The 22769-nt window shown below is 44.0% G+C and overlaps 1 protein-coding gene across 2 annotated transcripts; it reads left to right on the top strand.

Annotated features, from left to right (window-relative positions):
- The first annotated feature begins 1586 nt into the window (after positions 1 to 1586).
- Positions 1587 to 18651, top strand: CCNJ (cyclin J). 2 transcript variants are annotated; one of them, XM_066601007.1, is made up of 6 exons: positions 1587 to 1602; positions 4226 to 4336; positions 11730 to 11940; positions 14302 to 14601; positions 14689 to 14848; positions 15709 to 18651. In XM_066601007.1, the coding sequence occupies exons 2-6, from the start codon at positions 4268 to 4270 to the stop codon at positions 16118 to 16120; spliced, it is 1152 nt and encodes a 383-aa protein (XP_066457104.1). In that variant the 5' UTR covers positions 1587 to 1602; positions 4226 to 4267; the 3' UTR covers positions 16121 to 18651. The 2 variants fall into 2 exon arrangements, with proteins under 2 accessions (XP_066457104.1, XP_066457103.1); XM_066601006.1 differs by lacking the exon at positions 1587 to 1602 and adding an exon at positions 1641 to 1820.
- The last annotated feature ends 4118 nt before the right edge of the window (positions 18652 to 22769 follow it).

Raw genomic sequence — 22769 nt, 5'->3', positions numbered from 1 at the left:
TCAGCACATTTCCAGTAAGGCAGACATGACACACTGGTTATATTGTCCCAGGGTGACCTGCATGGCGACTACAAATGCTCCGCCCATTTATTCTTGCCCGGGGGCATATTAACTTTTTCCACCCCACTTCTGCCCTAATCAGCAATTCCAGCAACCTGATTGGTTGTTTGAGTCGGCTGGATGTGCAGGAGGATAGAGTTAGAGATGTGCCCGTGAAGCATGTGCCAAGCCGTCAGTGATGGAAGCTCGGGGCTCATGTATATGCAGTACATATTAGTGTGTGGATGTGTATGCATGTATGTGTGTTAGGCTACTGCGTGGTGGTGTGCTAGCATGTGGTCATGGTGGATGTAGTTTGCGTGTATGTGTTTTGTTAGTGTGCTGTGGTCGTGTGTATGTGGTACATATTAGCGTGTGTAGGCTGTGTGGTGTAGCCAGAGCATGTAAGTGTGTGGTTCTCTGTGTATGTGTGGTGGTATGCGGTATGTGTGGTCTACTAGCATGTGCTTGTGTGTATTCAGTATGTTGACGCATCTGTAGGCTGTGTATGTGGTTTGCAAGTGTGTGGCCCTGTTTATGCAGTACGTGTGGTGTGTGAATATGGCACATATTTGGTACATATTAGCGCGTGTGTGCGATGCATATTAGCGTGTGTGTTTGAGCAGACGCACTGCATATTAGCACGTTTGGTACATATTAGCGCGTGTGTGCGATGCATATTAGCGTGTGTGTTTGCGTGCGCACGGTGCATATTAGGGTGTGTGCGCACGTGGAGTGCAAACTGGTGTGTGATTGTGTGTGTCGTACCTGTTAGCGTGTAGTTGTGTGGTGTGTCTATTACCCCCAACACACGACCATACCCTAACAAGCGCGCACACACAACCACACCCTAATATGCATCCCATGCATTAATATGTGCCATGCGGACAAACGTGCATGCTAATGTACACACTAAAGTGCATTGCATGCACATGAGCTGATATGTACCACACGTGCTAATATGCAGTGCACATGCTCAAAAAACATGCGCTAATTTGCACCGCGTGCGCACACACGTGCCATATTTACACCACACATACTGCATAAACAGGACCACGCACTTGCACAACACATACACAGCCTATACATGCTTCAACGTACTGAATACACACAAGCACATGCTAGTGTACCGCATACACACGCTAATATGTACCACACACATACACGCATGAGCACATGCTAGCACACCACCACGCAGTAGCCTAACACACTTACCAGCATACACACATGTCCACACACTCATATACACAGGTTGCTGGAATTGCTGATTAGGGTAGAAGTGGGGTGGAAAAAGTTAATACACCGCCCCCGGGGCGTTACCGAAACTCGGTTTAACTCCGCCCACCAACACATTCGCAGTGTGAAGGAGTCAGCTAATCCACTTCACCCCGCCCACCAACGTAGAAACACGCCCATCCCGACGTAGCCAAATCTTTTAACTCAATGAGCGTACGGAAAGCCGGGAGACTCAAAACTGTTTCGCAGCGCGACAACGAGCTTCTCAGCTTCCAAATTCTGGAATCAGAGCCGAGCCGTGATTGGGCGGAAGCAGGAGCTCCTTCTGTAAGACTATCTGTGATTGGTGGAGCTCCCCCCAGCGGCATGTGTCCGGGCTAGGGCTTTGTATACACTCCATAGCACTCGGCCCTTTAACAATGGATGGGGAGATCCGGGCCGACTGTTAATGGACGGGGCCGGGCGGCAGCAGAACGGGGAGCCTCGGTTATACGGGAGATGCGCTTGGAGTGTGAGAGGAGTCCGGGAGCTGAGCGCTGAGTGAGGTGGGTGCACGGGGGGCGTGCAGGGAGTTTGGGGGCAACTTGTAGGGAGTCTGCTGGGGGGTGCGGGGGCTTTGTTGGCCGGAATGTCCATGGAGCGCTGCAGCCGGGTGACTGCAGTGTATTATACATCGCCCGATCTGTATAATGGGTTAGAGGATTACTCTCTGAAGATCTCTTCATGCAGGTTAGAGATATTGATAAGTTTTAGTTCTAGAAACAGCCGGGTGAGCCGCAGCCTGGGGTTCACTTACTTAAAGGGAGAGAGAAAGATTTTATTTTTTTGTCCTTTTTTTTTTTTTTTTTTTTTATTATTATTATTGGGGTTTAATTTTTTATAATTTAAACCCCGCGCTCTTCCTGGATGTCAGAATACTCAATTCAAATTTACCTATTTAATAAGTTCAGCTGCTTTTTATTTAGTTGACTTTAAAAAAAATTGTCCCCTTTTTATTTCTTTTTGCAGCTTTTACTTCTAACGATACAATTACTTGTTACTTCTCATACAGTTTTATATGCACCCTAAACTCTCAGTTGTATCCCACCGCAACGTCCTTCGCACTCTTTACGCTTGCGTATTAAGGGTTCACTCACACAGGCGCATGCAATTCCAGTACAGGAAATGCGCAACATGCTGCTTTAAAAAAAATATTTTTTTTTGTGCATGCGTTTTTTTTACATCTGTATTAGTTGCTTTTTAACCCTCATGCACTCCTCCCCCCCCCCCCCCCCCCCCCAAAAAAAAAATATGCAAGAAGGCCCAGATGATACGTGCATTTTTATGCAATTCCATAAGATTTAAAATGCGCAATTTCCATTTATGATGGGGCCCGACGGTGTTTTTTTGTGTTTGTTTTTTTTTTTTATTATCTATGCAACGCACTTCTGACTGCCTCCCCCCCCCCCCCAATGCAAATCAAGGGGGTTTGTGCGATCCGTAGTACTTGCATGAAAAACATGTGCATAATGCTAACAGACTAATCCGCTTGTGTGAATGAGCCCCAACTTTTCCGTAGCTTTTGTCACTACTTTCTCTGTTCCGAGATTTGTTGCGCAGTTCCGGCTGTGGAATGTACGACAAAATCGGGTAGAGTGTTAGTGAATGCAGATGGAACCAGTGGGAGGAATCCGCAGCGGAATCTTATGTTGATGTTGCAGATTCTGAAATCCGCAGCATACAGTGTTGCAAAAAAGTGACACATTTTTTAGCGCATTCTGTATCTCATCCATTGCATAGACTGAGTGGAATCCGCACGGAAATGATAACAAGGTCATTGGTTGGTTTATTTGTGGGAAATACCAGGAAGTCGGCACAGACCCTCAGGCCGTCTTCAAGTGAGCGAATTGTAACCTGTCCGTAATCCGGATGTATTAAGAGATGCCGCTACAACCTCACGGCATCACTATTTGCCTCCATATTTGCTGTCCTGTTTTCTGCTCATCTGTATTTGCACAATACAATTTGCGCAAGCTGGTACTAATGGGAAAAAAAATTGCAACTTTTCTTCTTGTGCTGCACCACCCCTTTTCCAAAGAGTGGGTGGGGCTTACTGGGAAGGGGTGTGGCCATCAGACCAACTGCTCTAGGCATAAAGTGGTGTAAAGCATCCCAGAAATGTACCCCAGAGGTCCGACATGGCATATGTTTCGACGAAGTCGTCAGGGATGCGCCTAATATACACCTGCGCCACCTCATTGCTCAGGTGTGCTGTGCGCCAGTGTTGGAAATGCCAAACGTGGTAAATTTTTCCCAAATTTACTTTGGCTCTGTATTACAACCTGCAAAACGTGGACCAAATACGGAGCTGAAATCCGCTCACCTGAGCAAGATATCGCTGCTTTTTTTTTTTTTTAACACAATTGTCAGTAGGACTTTCTAAGGTTCAAAACGCACTGCTCAAAAATCACAAGTTCGTGCTTTGCGGTTTTTTGTTTGTTTTTGCGATGCGTTTTTAACATTAGCAAGTCCTATGGACATTCGTGTTTTAAAAAAACGCGATATTGTGATCGCCAGTGTTTAGGCCCCCTTAGGCTGCTCTCGCACTCGTTTTTGGTGCATGCAGTTTTTGATGCAACTTTTCTAATGCAGTACAAAAAAAATGCGAAGCATGAGCGCCCCAAAACTTCACTGCTAAGTAAAGCAAAGACTAGAGAACTTTTTTTTTTTTCTTTCTAAGCTAAGTAGATTTGCAGGTGTGAGTAGCTGGGAATAGTTTTTAAGAGTGTGAAGGGTTAAACCTCTCTTGGTGGGATTTTAATTAAGTGGGGAGGTTTTTTCTCTACTTTTAGCAGCTCCCAATTCAGGGAGCTCTTTGTATGTAAATTGGGGCTGATTGGCTGTAGAGTTCAGCAATAGCCAAGTAGTTGATGGGTAAATAACCTGCTCTTCTTTCTGCCTTCCCTTGCAGTTCGGGTTATTCTGCCTTTTTGCTCTGTTGACTTCCTATGAAATGGAGCTTGAAGGGCTGTGGTGGAAGGGTCAGCTCGCCGCAGACATCCATCAGGCTCTCCGCTGTAAAGTAAGTGCCATGTCCTGTGTGCTGGGCTGCTTGTTTGTTGTTATCTTGTTGTTGGGGGGAGATGGATCATGAAACTTGTAGAACGTTTCCATTTGCTTTACAAACTTTTAATAAGTTCCACAACCTTCTGTTCCCTTCCACCATGGGCTACACAATGGCAGCGGGCGGGACACCAGCAGAGGTTTTGCACCTCTTCTCTCTCTTTGATCTTTATGATATATATATATATATATTCTTCTCTTGCCTTTCTAGGCTCTTGCTAGTTTGCGTTGTTTTGTTCACATGTAACACTATTTCACTACTTAATACTTAAATTCTCTTAAAGTGACGTTTATTATTGGTTGTATTGAGGGTCGTGTAACTCTTCAGTTCCTGTATTGCATATCGTTATCGGTCATTTCTGTGGATGTGAGGCTTCCAAATAAACACTACTTCCACCATAAAAATGCAATTTGCATAACCCAATATAAATGCACCGCACGCACTAAAACACCTGTATCTTTATATTCAACTCATTCTGCTAATGATTAACCTGTTCATAAAAAAAAAAAGACCTGGAAATTTTGAAAATAGCCTTAAAACCCAAAACTGAGAATATATATATATATAATTATGATGTGATATTTGTATTTATTTGTTTATTTTTTTAACTAATGCCACAGGAAATATAGGGCGGTTTGGATAGAAATGCCCAAAAATAAGACATTCAGGCCTCCTGTCCACAAGCATAGCGACATCCCTCGACAGATTGCCCCCGCCAGGGAGCATTTTCGTCTCTCTCGGCGCTGAGCCTATCTGACAGATGGGCTCACCGAGGAGCATTGCAGCATGCTGCGATTTAAATCCCGCGGGCAGTGAATCGTTAGGAGTCTCCGCTCGTGGATAGCGGGGCTGCACTTTCCATTGTAAGTCTATAGAAAGCGCTTACTGCATTTCCCGCGGCTGGATTATCACTGTGGGAAACACAGTGAAAAATCACCCGTGGACAGGAGGCCTTAATGATTTACAATCTTGCAATATTGGTGCAAGCGAAGCATTACTTATAAATTAACCAACGGTATATCTTCCCGTGCAAGTTCCATCCGTATCAGCCAGACGGAACTCTCATAAGAAAATTCTCAGCGTGAATTAACCCTTATATGTTTGTCGATTTTATTACATTCTTATGGTGCCTACCCACTTGCGATTGTTTTTTTTTTTTTTTTTGTTTTTTGTTTTTTGTTTTTTCTGTGATGTTTTGCGTTTTTTCTCAAGAGCAATTAGTATAGAATGTATTCTTGTCCATTTGGGGTTTTTTTCAGTTTCGTGGGGTTTTTTCACATAGGAACTGTCAGTTGCATATGTCTCCTTATTTTTCTCTTAATGCACCCATGATTGTCATTGGAGGGCTGCAAAAAACGCCGCGTTTTTCACGTGCAAAAATCGGCAACGCAAGTGGGTAGGCGCCCTTAAACTGGCTTTTATTTATTAAAAAAAAAAGGATAAATACAAATATTTTTTTTTGTGTGTCTGTATATATGTTAGTGAGTGTATATACAGCTTTTCCCCAGTCGTACAGCAGGTCAGTGGTAGGAGCCCGGCCCCGACCTCTGTCTTCAGTAAATAATGTTTCTGATGGGAAGATCCTTGGTGTTCCATTGTCTTGTGAGTCTCCTTGCTGTGTCTGAGTTGAGGCCAGCTGGTTACTTCCCGACGTCTTGGTTCGCACTCCGGTGTTAAGTAGCAGGGTGCCTTCAGTTTCCTTTAGGGCATGTGTCTTGGAGTTAGTGAACGGCTCTGGGCTTCAGCCACAAGTAGATTTTCATGGTTTGAGTCTTTTGTTATTCACCAGCATGCCGGGTGTCGTCCCTCCAAACCACAAACTGGCCGGCTATTGCAAAGCCTTCTTTTGTTGCTGCAAGTGTCCTCCTTCAAGGTGGTAGAAGCTTTATCCTCCCCCGGGTCTTTTGTTCTTCTGTCCAGAGTCTAGGATATGCAGATTCTTGTTCCAATTTTTTTTTTTTTTTTTTACAATAATCTACTTAGAATATTGACTAAAACTTTTTTTCCCCTTATTTTTGGGCCTCTACCCTCGTTTTCTTCTGCTTTCTCAGTTGAGTGGATTAGGTTGCTATGGATACCCACATTAATTAATTTGATGAATTGCTCCCCTACATGTCTAAAATCTGCACAACTCAATTAGTCATTAGGTATTTAAAACCCCTAAAACAATAGTTTGCTGTGCACGAGGTTTCTGCCTGCAGTCCTCAATGTGTTTTATCTTCTGCCTCCTTAGACCCTTCTGGAAAGGAATTTCACTAAGCTAATTATAAATGCGTTATCTTGACTTCACTCCGGGTATGAACCCGGCCTAACAATGGAGAAGTAGTGTGATTGTCAGGACAGGCCACTGGAGTTAAGGCAGAGGATGCATTGGTCGGCCATTAATAATGTTTATCTACTGGTGTCATTGAAACATCTGCCCCTTGTATGGCCACCCTCAAGCCTCTTGTGGACTAGAGCATTTGTATATGACCAGAATATGGATAGAGTGCATCAGGATTTGCTTCCATTGGTTTTATTTTCTACTAGGCAAAAAAAAAAAAACTAATCATGGCCGTGAAAAAAAATTTACATGTGAGTAGTCCTATAGATCTTCATCAGCTCCTTATTGCAGTCCACAAAACACAAAGTTTCTTCTTTTTTTTAATGGGTCACTGCATTGAAAAACGCACTCTTCCATGCCTGCCCCTGCCACACTCTGGAGGTCTCCTCTGTGTATTTCAGTCACTTCCCTGCAATGCAACCCCCTATCAGGCACCATCTTTTAACTTTTAAATAATCCCATGATGCATCAACCCAACATCTGTTAAGGCTATACCATTTTTGTCTGCAGGGGGAACAGTTTAATTATGATTACTTTTCTATACTTGCCAAATAAGCTACAGACCATTATTATACAGTAGTGAGGATGAGCTGTGCTCTCCTCTACTATAAGTGTGTGACAGGAGCTGTGTTTTGTCATTAGTAGGGGTGCCTGTGTGCCCCTCAACACAGTTACTGTGGTAGGTCCATGTAACGGCATCATACAAACTGAGAAATTGACTAGAAAATGAATTCATAACCCCAAGTAGATCTGAGATCGCATGAGAATTTGAGAAAAAAGGGGCTAAGAGATTCAGGTAGAAAGCAATAACTGACCTTAGACAACACTAGCTCACTTCTATATGAGGTATACTGAGGGATGGCTACACCATGAATGAATGAATAAAAGAAAAATCACTGACGTAGCCCTTTAAATGTTCTATTTTAAAAAGTAAATGTAACTTCCCCCCCCCCCCCCCTTTTTTCTTAATGTCTCTACATCGCCATATTCTCGGACCTGTAACTTTTTTTTTTTTTTTTTCCATCATTTGGGCTATTGAAAGCTCGTGTTTTGTCTTTTTTTTTTTTTGTGGAGTCAGCTGTAGTTATTATTACCATTTTGGCCCTTCACAGTTTAGCCAAAATGTAAATAAAATCAGTAACCTTTATTAAATATGTTTAAAACCATATAACACAAATAGGGCACTACACAAAAACCTCTATCAGAGGAGACTACCACCACTTCTTATCAATACCAGATGGTCCCTAATCTGGGTACGGGCATTGGTAGAGTGGTAGAAAAAAGAAAGAAACGCAGGAACTAGTATATAGATAGAAGATTCCTTTCTTGGTTAGCCTTCCCCGTCCTTATATCTTTCTTTTGGACGTATTCACGTAGTATGAAGTTATTTCACTGGGATGAATTGAGTATCATCATTATTACCCCAGTATCTCTTCTATTTCTTGTTCCAGAAAGATCTAGTATGGGGATAGGTTTATCATCCCTTTATTTTGGGATTGTGGAGCTACATAGGGGATAGCATAATATGGACGATTGGTATGTAGTATTGGTATTAAACAACATCCAATTGTCTCAATATTGCTAACCTCTATGCTCTCATAGTACAAGGAGAGAAAGGAACAGATGGTAGCCCTCTTTTAAAGAGATTGATTTTGGGGCGACCACTTTTCGTTTGCTGATAGTGCTTCCACTTGATTTAATCACCTATCTAGTATATAACACTTTCAGTTTATTCCCCAAAATTCGATATAGGTATATTCGTTATTCAACTAATAGTACTATGTATAATCTCGGTCTCAACGCGTTTCACTGCTCGTAGAACGGATCATCAGGAGATCTTATTGGTTAGTACCATCTGTATAGAGTTGTATCTGTTCCAGCGTTTTTAGAACAGTAGCACATAGATTGTGTAACTCCTATAGTATTTCAATTGGCAAAAGAACTCCCTAGCAGGTACTTTGAATATACTCTTTGACTATTGAGCAAGTGAGCACCCAGTGCGTAGGTAATGTCCTAGCTTATCAGAGTGTCCTCAGTGGGCTTGGAAAGCATTGTATCAGGTGCACTTTGATCAAGATTTATTTTTGATGAGCAGACTAGCAGTTTGTGTCGCTATTCACGCTGCTAATACCAGAAACCTGATGGACCCTATCCGAGTCAGTGGGGTCCATAGATGGTAGTCGTGAACGGAGCCCAACGGCACCAGTAAATAAAGGCTTTTTAGTCTTCCTCTGTCTTTACACTCAATAGTGGCCACAAATTACACACACACTGTTAGGAAAGCTGTCTAAAAGGAAATTTGTCTTTGTTGCTAGTAGCAACCAATTGCAGAGCAGTTATCATTTCTTATACTGGTGAGGTAATATGAAAGCTGCACTGTGATTGGTTGTTATGGACAACCGAGAGATTATCTGTTAGACAGCTGTGGTGGTGTCAGGCTAATTTTTCGTGGCCCACCCTATGTGTGTGTATATAACATGTTAGCATGTCACCCAGTTTACACAGAAATGTGTATATAATTTCTGTGACAACTTGGTGATGTTCAGTATCTGCTGTTACAGCTCCCACATAGGCTTTCGCCTGTTTTTTGTAGAGTTGATTAGTAAGGCCTCCGGAACACTAAAGAGGGTTTTTTTTTTGTTTTTTGTTTTTTTTTTGTTTTTTTTAAAGTGTTCGGTCTTAATTAATTTTTTTAAATATTTTAATAATGGATTAATACCAGGATGGTAAAAAAAGACTACTATGATGCCCACTGGCCTCCCTAACTTTAAGGTCTCATGTCCACGGGCAAAAGAAGAATTAAAATCTGCAGCGTATTTTAACTCTTCTCCTGCCCGCGGATCTGCACCCCATAGGGATGCATTGACCACCCACGGGTAGATAAATACCCACGGATGGTCAATAAAAGTGATTTTTTTTTTTTTTTTTTTTTTTTTTTTTTTTTTTTAAATGGAGCATGAAAAAATCTGGACCATGCTCCATTTTCGTGCGGGTCTCCCGCGGGCTTCTATTAAAGCCTATGGAAGCTGTCCGGATCCGCGGGAGACCAAAATCAGAATATACTCACCCGCAGCGGGCCGGGAGGGTCTTCTCTTCCTCGCGGCCGGATCTCTCTTGCTTCGGCTCGGCGGATGTGCCACGGCATTGGAAGAGCTCAGAGACCCCCTTCCTCTCCTTGGAGGAATGGTTCACAGCAATCTCTGCCCTCAATAATGTGGAGGATCTTCTAGCCACAACCCCTCCACCCAAGATAGATGTGTCATTATATGGAAAGCCTGGTTGGATTTTCTTGCTTCTGACTCCTGTAGATGAGGGTATCTTCCTTACTCATTGGCTCCTACCTCTCCGCCACTGTCCATCCGAATGCATGCTAGTCCTACCATTGTTGCGTTGCCAGGGGGTTCATACATTTTAACCTTGACATTTTTATTTTTGTTTTTCTCTGTCCGCTTCCCCTCAAGTCTAACAGAAGTATAGATGCATAAATATGACATACCCATCTAAATCAGGCAATTAAAGGGGTTGTCTCGCGCCGAAACGGGTTTTTTTTTTTTTTCAATAGGCCCCCCCGTTCGGCGCGAGACAAACCCAAGGGATGGGTTAAAAAAAATATATTACTTACCCGAATCCCCGCTCGGCGACGACTTCTTTCTTCCTTCTCCAAGATGACCGCTGGGATCTTCACCCACGATGCACCGCGGGTCTTCTCCCATGGTGCACCTTGGGCTCTGTGCGGTCCATTGCCGATTCCAGCCTCCTGATTGGCTGGAATCGGCACACGTGACGGGGCAGAGCTACGATGATGACGCGGGACCAGCTCTCTGGCACGAGCGGCCCCATTCACCAGGCAGAAGACCGGACTGCACAGGCGCGTCTAAAAACGCCAGAAGACAGCGAATTTAGACGGATCCATGGCGACGGGGACGTTAGCAACGGAGCAGGTAAGTGAATAACTTCTGTATGGCTCATAATTAATGCACGATGTACATTACAAAGTGCATTAATATGGCCATACAGAAGTGTATGACCCCACTTGCTGCCACGAGACAACCCCTTTAATGGTTGGAAGCAAGACAATACTGCTATCAGGATAGGCAATCAATAGTAGTTTGCTGAAGGTTCGCTGCCCTGGATCCCCAATTTTTAATTTGCAGTTTGCCGGGCTGTTTTGCTTTGTGCACTGAGCTGATTTCTGCACAAAGCTGACAGCTCTGTTCCTATGTCAGTGGCCAGGCTTTGTATTGCAGGGAAAGTAAACAAGAAGTTTACCTATAACGCCAAGCTGGGCTACTGTAGTAGAAATGGAGCTGTCTGCTTTTTGGACACATCAGCTCTGTGCAGAAGCACCCATGCCCAGCGAGGAGCTGATCAGCGGGGGTCCTGGGTGGTGGAATCCCACTAATGGTCTACAATGAGGATAGACCATGAGTAGTTTAAAATTTAAAGGGGTTGTCTAGCTTCAAGGAACTTTAATGGAACTTAAATATTGATGGCCTTTCTGGAATACCCGACTCCCAGGACCCTTGCCGATGATGCAGTCACGAGCATCGGCCACTACACAGGAGTCAAGGGCATCCGCTTCCACTCTATACCCATGTGTGTTGACGCTGACAATGATCACCCGATCAGCTGATCAATCGGGGCGGACCCCACCTGATCAACTATTATAGACCTATCCTGAGGACGGTTCATCAACGATATTTCCTGGGAAAACCCCTTTTACCACTGTTCCATTCAGGCTGTATTTCGTGATCAGCGGGGCCCCCAGTGATCAGAAACCTATCACCTATGTTAATTGTGGGAGAACCTTTTTTTTTTTTTTTTTTTTTTTTTCTATACACCACGCTTTTGGAAAATTGTGTCAAAACCCACAAGATGACAGCGATGTGGGAATAAACCAGTGATGTATAGGCATAAAGTAGAACAATTAAAATGTAGCTTTTGCAGATAACGGTTTCCACTGGTGTGTTGGCATCTAATATCCTCTGCATTCGTCTGTAGGATTACATTTCCACTCTGTTTATTTAGGAATTGAAGCTTCCGTCCTACAAAGGCCAGTCTCCCCAGCTGAACTTAAGACGCTACTTTGCAGACTTGATAGCTATTGTCAGTAATCGATTCAAGCTGTGTCCTACCGCCCGTCACCTGGCCGTCTACCTGCTGGACCTCTTCATGGACCGATACGATATCTCCGTCCAACAGCTACATATCGTGGCGCTGTCCTGTCTGCTATTAGCAAGTAAGACCTCTTATTTATAGATATTCGTACGGATGTTACTTTTGTCTGTGTCCTTCTCTGCCGATGCATGTGCTGCCGGTAAATTGGGTGACCCGAGAAGTTTTGTTAACAAGCCCATGTGAATGCATTCCAATGGCTGGCTGTAGATTAAGGCTATGGCGCACAACACAAAGATCTCCGTGTTTCATGTAAGGGTCGTTAAACTCGGAGAGGCACCTTTCACTTTACCCTTTTCCACTATCTGGGTTCTGTCATCTATGCACACAACTATGAGAATGGGAACTGGACGACGCTATGGGAGTGAATATGTAAGACTGAAATCTCTGTTCTGTCCCGGGTTCCATCCCCATGCTGTTTTATGCATGTATGCCCACACACTCTGATCCGCTAACGCACTTCAACTAAGCACCCCTCTAATATGAACTTCACGTGCTCGTCTACAGGACTTCACCAGAGCAGCACCCATCCTCTGGAATGCTCTACCCCAGGGCATCCGGGCAATTCCCAACGCACGTATTAAAAACTTGCCTCTTCAGGGAGACATGCCAAATCTCCTGCTCTAGTCCCACTGCCCCTCCCTATGGCTCCTTAGACCTTCCACCCTGCTTATTGCATACGACCTCTACCCCTGCACCTCCTTACTGCCCCACCCTGTTTGCTTCCTGATATTGTGATGGCTAGATGACTGGGTAAGAGCATCTCCAAAATGGCAGATCTTGTGTAATGTTTTTGGCATCTAGTGATTAGTACCAATCACCCCCACCCATTTTTGTCCTTCAAACCCATAATTCGCCTGAAGGCAATGTGTACAACCCATTAAGGCCATGGGACGTTCCAAACTATTAGTGACCTCTCATAGATGACACCGTGTAGTCCAACGTTTCACTTACTAGTTGCCCAACTTTCCTTGACTGTGACGAAGAGAGAAAAATGATTCATTTTCCCAAACATTTGCCAAATGATGGCTACAATTTGACTGCTCCTTCTTCTTAGAAAGTTTTGATGAATCTCCTTCATTTATTATGTTATGGGAGCCTGACATGCTGTAAATGCCCGGCCCAAGGGAAGTCTTCCTGCATTCATTTACATGATTTTGGTAACAGTGAAGTTACTGTTTGCAGTGAATGGAGTAGCGTCATGTAGAGGAGGTCTTTGGGTAATGCCTGTAAATGGGATGCATGTTGTTGCTGGCTAATGTGATTTAGTATATAAAGTGAATGCATTGTATTCCCCGCCGATCTGTATAAATGATGGTGTACCGCACTTGGCTCTGGAATTCGGCGTCATTGCTTCTCATTACTATTTTGTCATATAAGGTCACTTTTGTCACATTGGTATTTCAAGCATTCATCAATCGTACTCCTCCATCAGCCGGCAAGCTTTGGTATAGCAATCTATGGGGTTCAGTGTATGTTCAGATTTCCATGTAGAATGTTGCCTGCCACATTTGATGTCAAGAACCGCAAAGCATGCAGCACTATTCGTGCCATTAAAACTACAGAAACCTTGATCAAACACTGGACCTTTTTATCATAGGTCAGTGCGATGGCTCTAATACACCACTGTTGCTTGCAGTATGATTGGGAGTTGTAGCACAGATGTCAACAGAGCCAAGCAGAATTGTAGGGTATAAATCTTGCAATCCAAAGGCCCATTTACACACAGACAGTCTTTCAAACGATTGAAAGATTGACAGTTTTAGCAATTGTTTTGCATAAAGTGTTAATGGGCACTAATGTCCATTAACACTTTATCAGCTTCATTTGCATGCCTACCGGGAGCTGTTTACAGAGCACAGCTTGTGGTCTGAGCTCTGCAGGCAGCTCATTGGTTCTCTCATGGGCTGTTGGCAGAATACAATGTAATCTCCGACTGCCGTGACAGCGTTCGATCCCTGTTATCTCTCTCCAACTGAACAATGGATTTTAAGCTCACCTTAAAATCCTTGTTCAGCCGAAGAGTGAGCGATGGCAGCATTTACACGCAGCGATTATTGCTCCTATTCCATCGTTTAAACAAATTTTGAGCGATAATTGTTGCGTGTAAATGGGCCTTTATACTGACCTCCAATACCATTGTGTATTGGGTTCTGTTCAAACTATCTTTGCTCCATACACATTAGAGAGTTGTCTAGCTTAGCCAGTTCAGATGACCAAACTCTGTTTTGGGGGGGTCTTAAGAGTCTATTTTACATTACATTTGCCCATGCAAATGAGCATGTTGGTTAGCACACCTTCATATTGTTCACGGATGATCTGTATGGGAATGAATGACTTGTTAGCTTATCGTACACCAAGACGACAAGTATCCTGCAGAACTACTATACATAATTTGATGCATGGTTTCTTGCTTTTTAACCAGGTAAATTTGAAGATAAGGAAGACAGAGTGCCGAAGCTGGACCAACTGAATAGTCTCGGATGTATGACCAACATGAACCTGGTGCTAACCAAACAGAACCTGCTCCACATGGAGCTTCTGCTGCTGGAAACCTTTCAGTGGAACTTGTGCCTCCCAACTCCTGCCCATTTTATAGATTACTACTTGTCCATTGCTGTCCACGACACTGACCTCCATGATGGTTGGCCCATGATCTGCCTTGAGAAGACCAAAATCTACATGGCCAAATATGCCGACTATTTCCTAGAAGTATCTCTGCAAGGTGAGACCTTCTATTGTATGCCTACATAGCCAAGGAGAAGATGAGATCTTAGAAATGAGACTTTAACATTATTGTTCTTCCTTACAGATCACATGTTTTTAAACTATATTCCATCACTTGTGGCTGCCGCATGTGTTGCAGCCTCTCGCATTATCTTGCGGCTTACACCCTCCTGGCCTACGAGGCTTCACCGGCTCACTGTGTACTCCTGGGACATCCTTGTGCCTTGCATTGAGAGATTACTGATGTAAGTACTTTGGGAGGGAAGAAAAGCTCTACAAAAGCAAGATTGCTTTAGCCCATTCCTATACAGTAAGCTGCAGGCTATAGTCTATCCCAGAATTCTCTAATACGGTCTTTAAAGTAAATGAAGTCTATGGGCCACTCTTTATATTGAGACTATGTCCGATTGTGTATGTTGGATAATGTGCAAGACGTTACTTAGTAAAACTATGTATTATTGTAAATGTACCACTTCCTTCTTATTGCATATGTCTTTTTCTGTACAATATGGGTTTTTTGGGGCCAGGAAGTTGCCTGGTTTCCAGATGACTCAGTGTGTATTAATAGTTGTGGACTGATTTGTTAAAGATAGAGCTCAGTTTTCTCATGAGCTACTCCTACTTACTGCGATCAGAGCCATAGTCGGGCGGTGTAAAAGTACCTTTTAGGGCCATTTCACATCAGCGTTACTTCATCCTATGAAATGCTGTGTGAGCAGTTCGAAACCGAACAGGCCCCATGAACAGTGGGGTCCATTCGGTTCTGTCGCAAGATAAATCCGTTTGGCCGGTGGGTGCTGTTTTTTTTCTGCTCCCATAACAGAGCAGGAAAACTAAATCCTTAGCACTGATGTGAAAAGGTCTTAAAGGGGTTTTCCAAGACCAAAAAGTTTAAAAAAAAAGTTATGGACTAAAATATAAATATGTAATAATCCAGGTGAGAATGAAACTCTGACCCCCAGACTCCACGTTCCCTCAACCTTTTGAGCCCTGTAGCATAGTTTATGGGCCTCAAAGGTGATGATGGGTTCCAGTACCACCCAATGGCTATATCTGCCTGCTACACTTCTGCAATTTCCTAACCTTCGATTTCTGTTCCATCTAGAGCACACGACAACGACGTGAAAGAAGCGAACAAGCACAAATCTCAGCTGAGCCATGCAGCGACGCCATGTCTATTCCCACAGTCCCCGGCCCCACCACAAGCCCATGTCCAGCAGCACGTGCCCCACTTTCTGCATTCTCAACACCAGTTGCAGTTCCATCATCCACCGGCTCCTCAACAGCCCAGCTGTCAGCAGATTGTGTCTTCCGGCCATACGTCGGCATTCCCTCTTCAGACCTGCTCCTCTAGCTTGGCCTCCAGCGTCCAGCCCCGGGCACACATACAGACTGCTGCCAGTGTCTCTCTAGCCACTGTACCCCTAGAAGTAAAACCCTGCTTAGGGGTTTCTTATAACAAAAACTTTCCGGTCAATGGACACTACTCTTATATCGCTCAGTGCTTTGAAAGGTGATGAAGGCCTTTCATACCCTTCCTGCCCTACTCAAGTGATACATACTGTGAAGTCTACAGTGCATACTTTTATTTTGGGGTTGTACCCCTTCCCTCAGTGATGGAAGACCAGGGGAAGCGTCTTACAAAAGCAAAAAAAGTCTTAAGATTAATGTGAGACTCCTTGGCCCAACCATTCAACGGTGCTAAAGAACTGACTGTCTAGGGGACACGGCACAATCTTCAGGGAATTGGACTTTTTTTTTGTTTTTGTTTTTCTCCTGATGACGTCACTAATATGTTATGAAGGGGATGTACAGTATTAATTTGTAGAATCATTGCCTATCCGTGAAGATGCAGCATTCTTGCCTTCTTCACTCATCGTCCGCATCCTGCCTGCTGCAAACTGGTGCTCGTTGACCGTATGAAGGGTTACTCTACTGGTAAATGTGGACACGTTGCTCTAATAACTCCATTATACCTCAATAATGTATTTTTTTAAGGCAATCTTTCACACTAACTCAGGGAAATAATATATATTAACTTTTCTTCATGCTGCTGGTGTTTTATTTAACTTTAAGGTTAGATCTTTATCTATATGGTTTTGCGTCTGTCCAGCAAAAAAAAAAGGCATTTTTTTTTAAGCTGCTCTTCGGCCGACTCCCCGTGTGGCAGCAGTGTACTGTAACTTATATCCAAATATATACTGTGTGCTCTTGCAAAAACTGATGTGAAATTTGGTAGCGAATTCCCCCCGACGGTTACTTTTAGATGAGGGTTTGACACAATAGATCTAGACTTAGTTATATACTTACAAGCCAAATGAAGATGACCAAAACTGGTTCCATTATAGGAAAACTAGGTGTTTTTTTTTTTTGTTTGTTTTTGTTTTTTATAAGGGGGTTTTGTCCAAAAAAATTAAGATTTGTCAAGTAGACCAGTTAGAAAAGTTACATCGGTAGAGGTTTTCATAACCCCCAACAGAGGTGACCACACAAGAACAGCCACTGTATCTTGATTCAGTATCCATCCAGTCTTGACATCCATACCGGTCCCAGTTTGTACGCCCCGACCAATGTGGCTCTAATGACACATTTGACATATGATTGAAGAGCCCCTTTAACGTCATGTTAAAAATCTCCACTGTGCCGTAAAAAAATTAAAGAGGAGGTCTAGTTATAAACTATTGATGGCCAATTATTCGGATAGGCCATCAATAATGGATTGGCAGGGTTTCACCAACTAGGATTAGCTGTTTGCCTGGTCAGTGTGCTCATGCACGGAGCTGATTTCAAGCTGATTTCAGCAGGAAGCAGACATCTCTGTTCCCACTGCAGTGGCCAGGCTTGGTATTGCAGGCAAAGTTCCCATTCACTCCAATGGGAACGTTGCCTGTAATACTAAGCCTGGCCACTGTAGTGGGAATGGAGCTGTCTTCTTCCTGCAGAGATCAGCTCAGTGAATAGCTGATCAGCTGTCATCCCCCACTGATCTAATATTGATGGCCTTTCCTAAGAATAGGCCGTCAATAGTTGACAACCCCTTTTAAGCAGAAATCTGTTACAAATAAGGCTTAGGGTTTGCTGCATCAAGCAACGTCTTTCCTGTCCAAATATTGTAGAGCTGTGTGATACTTCTATTTTATTACGATTATTATTTTCTTAGTTTAGTTAGGAAATCCCATTCAGCTTCGTTAATCATAGTTAAAGTAGTGTTTACACGGTTTGCTTAAAAACCTTGGGTCTTGTGTGTATATAAGGTTGTGGAGACAAAAATGAGGTCCTGTCTATAGAAGCCAAACGGGTTCCAACCTCTGTTTTTTAAGTGTGGTTTATCTCATTACTTGTGTGCATCTAGGCCAGTTTTTCGCTCATTTTTATGCACAAGGCCCAAAATTGTGTTGAATTGAGAAGTGCCCAAATACAAAGGAATCCTCATTTTATGGATCTAGCATTCCAACTTGAGGACTTCATAAGTGTCTTTATTTAACTACCTCATTATTACAGAGCTCTGCCCTAACTTGAATAACAGCTAACTTGTGAGCCCAACTTTTAGGAAGTTTTTGTGTATGATTTTTGTAACTTTTTTTTTTTTTTTTTTTCACCATTTACTATAGAACACACTAGGAAATTACTAACACTGGAGCTGTTCTTTTGATAAGAAAGGGAACAATTTAGAAGAAATAGAATTGATATCCAATTTATATGGTGTCTGTACATAGGGCGTTTTGACTTATTATTTTAGAAGGCAGCGAGTTGACATAATCACTACAATTTTTTTATTATTATTTGTAATTTATTATGTAGCATAAGTTTGTTGTGCAAAGACATTAATCTTTAAGAAAACAGCCAAAGCTATGTTCACGAAGAGCTGTTCATCGAGAAGGGACTTGACCAGATGTTACATGTTTTTGAATGCAGAAGCCAAATTGTTGTGGTTGGGGAGGGCCGGTGGGATGAGTAGAAAATGTTGGAATATTTAAACTACAACAAAGAATTCTGGGTGAGTGCTATGCACTTTGGATTTTTTAATAAACCTTTTTCTTTGCCTAAATGTTTCTTGTGTTTCATCCTTACACTGTTTAGCTAATGTGCCCAAGCATAGAGAAAGACCTGATTGCCCCCTGCTCCCCCTTTCTGTTCCCTGGTGCTGACATCAATCATTCCTATTGAAAGACACCCGTCCTCTATTTGTCACCTCACTGAATTACTAGAAGGTATTGTCGAATTGCCCCCCCCCCCTTTTTTTTTCTTTGTCTTATGGCATGCTGATGGCCTTCAATATGCTTTTGAAAGGACTGGCTTGCAGGAATGCTGCTTTCCAATAGGTGGTGCTGTAGAGTTATTGTTCCATCTTCACATTTGCATATATCCCAGCGGAGCATGATGGCCTTATAATCCTTCTCATACTTTCTAGGTGCTCTCCCTAAAGAGAAACTATACTCTTCCTGAGCAATCAAAGGGATGTTGCACTTCTCACTGGTTTGCTGCAGTAAGCCTTAGGCTTCATACAAATGGGGCAGTTCGGTCGCAATAAAAAAACGCATCAAAAAGTTTATTTGGAAAAATCTGGGCGTTTTTTTTGTTACAATCTGCTACAAACATAGTGAAAACACACATGGTTTCACCAATGCACTTTTTGGTGCGGTTTTTATTGCAACTGTGAACCAGAAGGAACCCTAAATAAGTTGGTGCATAAGCGGATACTTACAAGGGGGGCTCACCTGGTGTGGAACACCCATTGGATGACAGGAGTCTACACCACCAGTTCAAGGGAGCCTTGTGCGATGGCCAATGCCCACACCAGTCCAAGGGAGCCTTGTGCGATGGCCAATGCCCACACCAGTCCAAGGGAGCCTTGTGCGATGGCCAATGCCCACACCAGTCCAAGGGAGCCTTGTGCGATGGCCAATGCCCACACCAGTCCAAGGGAGCCTTGTGCGATGGCCAATGCCCACACCAGTCCAAGGGAGCCTTGTGCGATGGCCAATGCCCACACCAGTCCAAGGGAGCCTTGTGCGATGGCCAATGCCCACACCAGTCCAAGGGAGCCTTGTGCGATGGCCAATGCGCACACCAGTCCAAGGGAGCCTTGTGCGATGGCCAATGCGCACACCAGTCCAAGGGAGCCTTGTGCGATGGCCAATGCGCACACCAGTCCAAGGGAGCCTTGTGCGATGGCCAATGCGCACACCAGTCCAAGGGAGCCTTGTGCGATGGCCAATGCCCACACCAGTCCAAGGGAGCCTTGTGCGATGGCCAATGCCCACACCAGTCCAAGGGAGCCTTGTGCGATGGCCAATGCCCACACCAGTCCAAGGGAGCCTTGTGCGATGGCCAATGCGCACACCAGTCCAAGGGAGCCTTGTGCGATGGCCAATGCGCACACCAGTCCAAGGGAGCCTTGTGCGATGGCCAATGCGCACACCAGTCCAAGGGAGCCTTGTGCGATGGCCAATGCCCACACCAGTCCAAGGGAGCCTTGTGCGATGGCCAATGCCCACACCAGTCCAAGGGAGCCTTGTGCGATGGCCAATGCCCACACCAGTCCAAGGGAGCCTTGTGCGATGGCCAATGCCCACACCAGTCCAAGGGAGCCTTGTGCGATGGCCAAAGCCCACACCAGTCCAAGGGAGCCTTGTGCGATGGCCAAAGCCCACACCAGTCCAAGGGAGCCTTGTGCGATGACCAATGCCCACACCAGTCCAAGGGAGCCTTGTGCGATGGCCAATGCCCACACCAGTCCAAGGGAATTGAAGGATATTGTTCAGTCTAAATACGAACCAGCGACTAAATGAGGGACAAGAATCTTTGACTTTTTGTTGGTCATTCATTTTAGGCAAATATAAAAACCACCGTTGGCTCGTTCATATATCGTTTGCTCTATCTCATTCGCTTGTACAGCAAAAGTGAAAGGCTGAAGATTCTTGTTTGAATGAAGCAACAATGTATCTGCTGTATAAACGGGCTGCACGAAAGCAAACAAGCTGGCGGTTATTTCACTCACTGATGTAAATGATAATCGGCTTGTCTAAATGGACCCTCCATGTGATAGAAGGCCTGGGAACTTGAATTTCATAGAATGGTAGTGTTGGAAGGGACCTCCAGGGTCATCTGGTCCAACCCCCTGCTCAGTACAGGATCACTAAATCATGCCAGACAAATATTTGTCCAGCCTTTGTTTGAAGACTTCCATTGAAGGAGAACTCGCCACCTCCAATGGCAACCTGTTCCACTCATTGATCACCCACACTGTCTAATATCTAATCTGTGTCTCCTACCTTTCAGTTTCATCCCATTGCTTCTAGTCCTTCCTTGTACAAATGAGAATAGGGTTGATCCCTCTGCACTGTGACAGCCCTTCAGATATTTGTAGACAGCTATTAAGTCTGCTTCCAGCCTTCTTTTTTGCAAGCTAAACATTCCCAAATCCCTTAACTGTTCCTCATAGGACATGATTTGCAGACCGCTCACCATCTTGGTAACTCTTCTCTGAACTTGCTCCAGTTTCAGGTCATTAATGATAGAAAGTTCTGGTTTGTTGCATCCAACTTGAGATACAATCCCGGGATGTTACTGATGAATATGAATGTAGCATCACAGAAGAGAATTGTAACATAAAATAGTTTTATTTATATTACTGTCCTTTAATAACAAACATTTTCACATTGCAAAGTATAACAAGTGTAAAGGTTGATAATTACAAGTAGTACATGGTAATGTAATGCTGGCAATGCAAATTTAGATGAGAAAGTTTTATAATTACAGTCCATAAAACTATGAATGTGTGAAGTTACAGTAGATATATAATTATCATGAGAAGAGGGACTCCCTGCTGCAAACCTGTTTCATGTGGAAGCGGGTGTTGGTCGTGGACATGAAAAAACCCAATTCAGCTCTATTCTGGCGTAACCCACTTATATATGTTTTATATATTTAGGGCGATTGTTCCTTGTGAGCAAAATAAATGTGGCACATTTGGATGGCATTGAATGCAGAATTTAAAGGGCTTGTCTGGTTTAGAAAACACATTTTCAAATAGAAGGGTGACTTCACACGCTGCGAAATTTCAGTGTTACAGTATACTACCCTTGGTACGCCAGCCCGGGTGCCCTAATCTCACCCACAACCCCTGTCCCTGCCTACTTGCCTCCACTCCTGGCTGACCCCAGGCGGGCAACTGGGCGGCGATCCCTACTCTCACTAGGGACCGAAAAAGGGACGCTGGCGTACCTGGAAGGAAAGGGTAGAATACTGACAGATAAGGCAGGTGTAAATAACCAACACGAACAATACTAAGCAGAACTGAGGCAGATGGAAAAACCTGGCGGATAATAGCAAAGTATAGCAGACAAGAAGACAGAAGCAGGAGACCAACAGAGGCAGACTAGCTAGCACAGAGGGAAACCAATAACTGGCAGTGATTGCAAGTCTCTGCCCGACCTTTAAACAAAAGCCTCCGCCCAGGGGTAGAGAAAGGGAAACAGCCCACTCCCAGCAGAACACAACAAAAGGGAGCTTGTGCACGGCAGCTGCACTCACAGGTGTGGGCGCACGGCACCGCGAGTCACCAGCACCACGCCGGCCAGGCACCCGTGCCCCCGGACAACAATCCGGGGGGGGCACGTCCTGACCGCGGGACCACGCACACTGCCGCCGCCCCGGGATGACCAACAGCGGCCGCATGGTAACATTCAGCTGCAGAATGTGAGCCGAAATTCCACAGCGATGTACAGTATTATGTAAGTGAATGGGGGTTTACAAACCCCATTCACGTACAGTGCAAAAAAAATCAAAGTAGGAAATCATCATGCATCACTTCTTGATGCAGAAAAACACAAACAAGATTTTTCACATCAAAATTCCATGTGCGGATTTTGCATGCGGATCAGTACAAAAATCCATGTCAAAAAGGCACGGATTTTGACCTAGATTTTAGAGATGGAATTTTTTCCACTGTGAATCCCGCTTTGTGAACATACTCTGCTTTGTTGTGGGTTTTCTCCATTGAATTTATCCGCTTGAAAGCATTTTTTAACGCACCCAATCATTGTGATGGGTGATGGGATGCGTTGCAAAATGTGAATGCTAAAAAAGAGAACAGACAGCGCTTGGAAATCACGGCGTTACAAAAGGTCTGAGAAGCCTCATTAAAATCAATGGGAGCGTTGT

This window comes from Eleutherodactylus coqui, chromosome 4 (genome assembly GCF_035609145.1).
Source record: "Eleutherodactylus coqui strain aEleCoq1 chromosome 4, aEleCoq1.hap1, whole genome shotgun sequence".
Lineage (NCBI taxonomy): Eukaryota > Metazoa > Chordata > Amphibia > Anura > Eleutherodactylidae > Eleutherodactylus > Eleutherodactylus coqui.
This window is presented reverse-complemented; position numbering and strand designations above follow the sequence as displayed.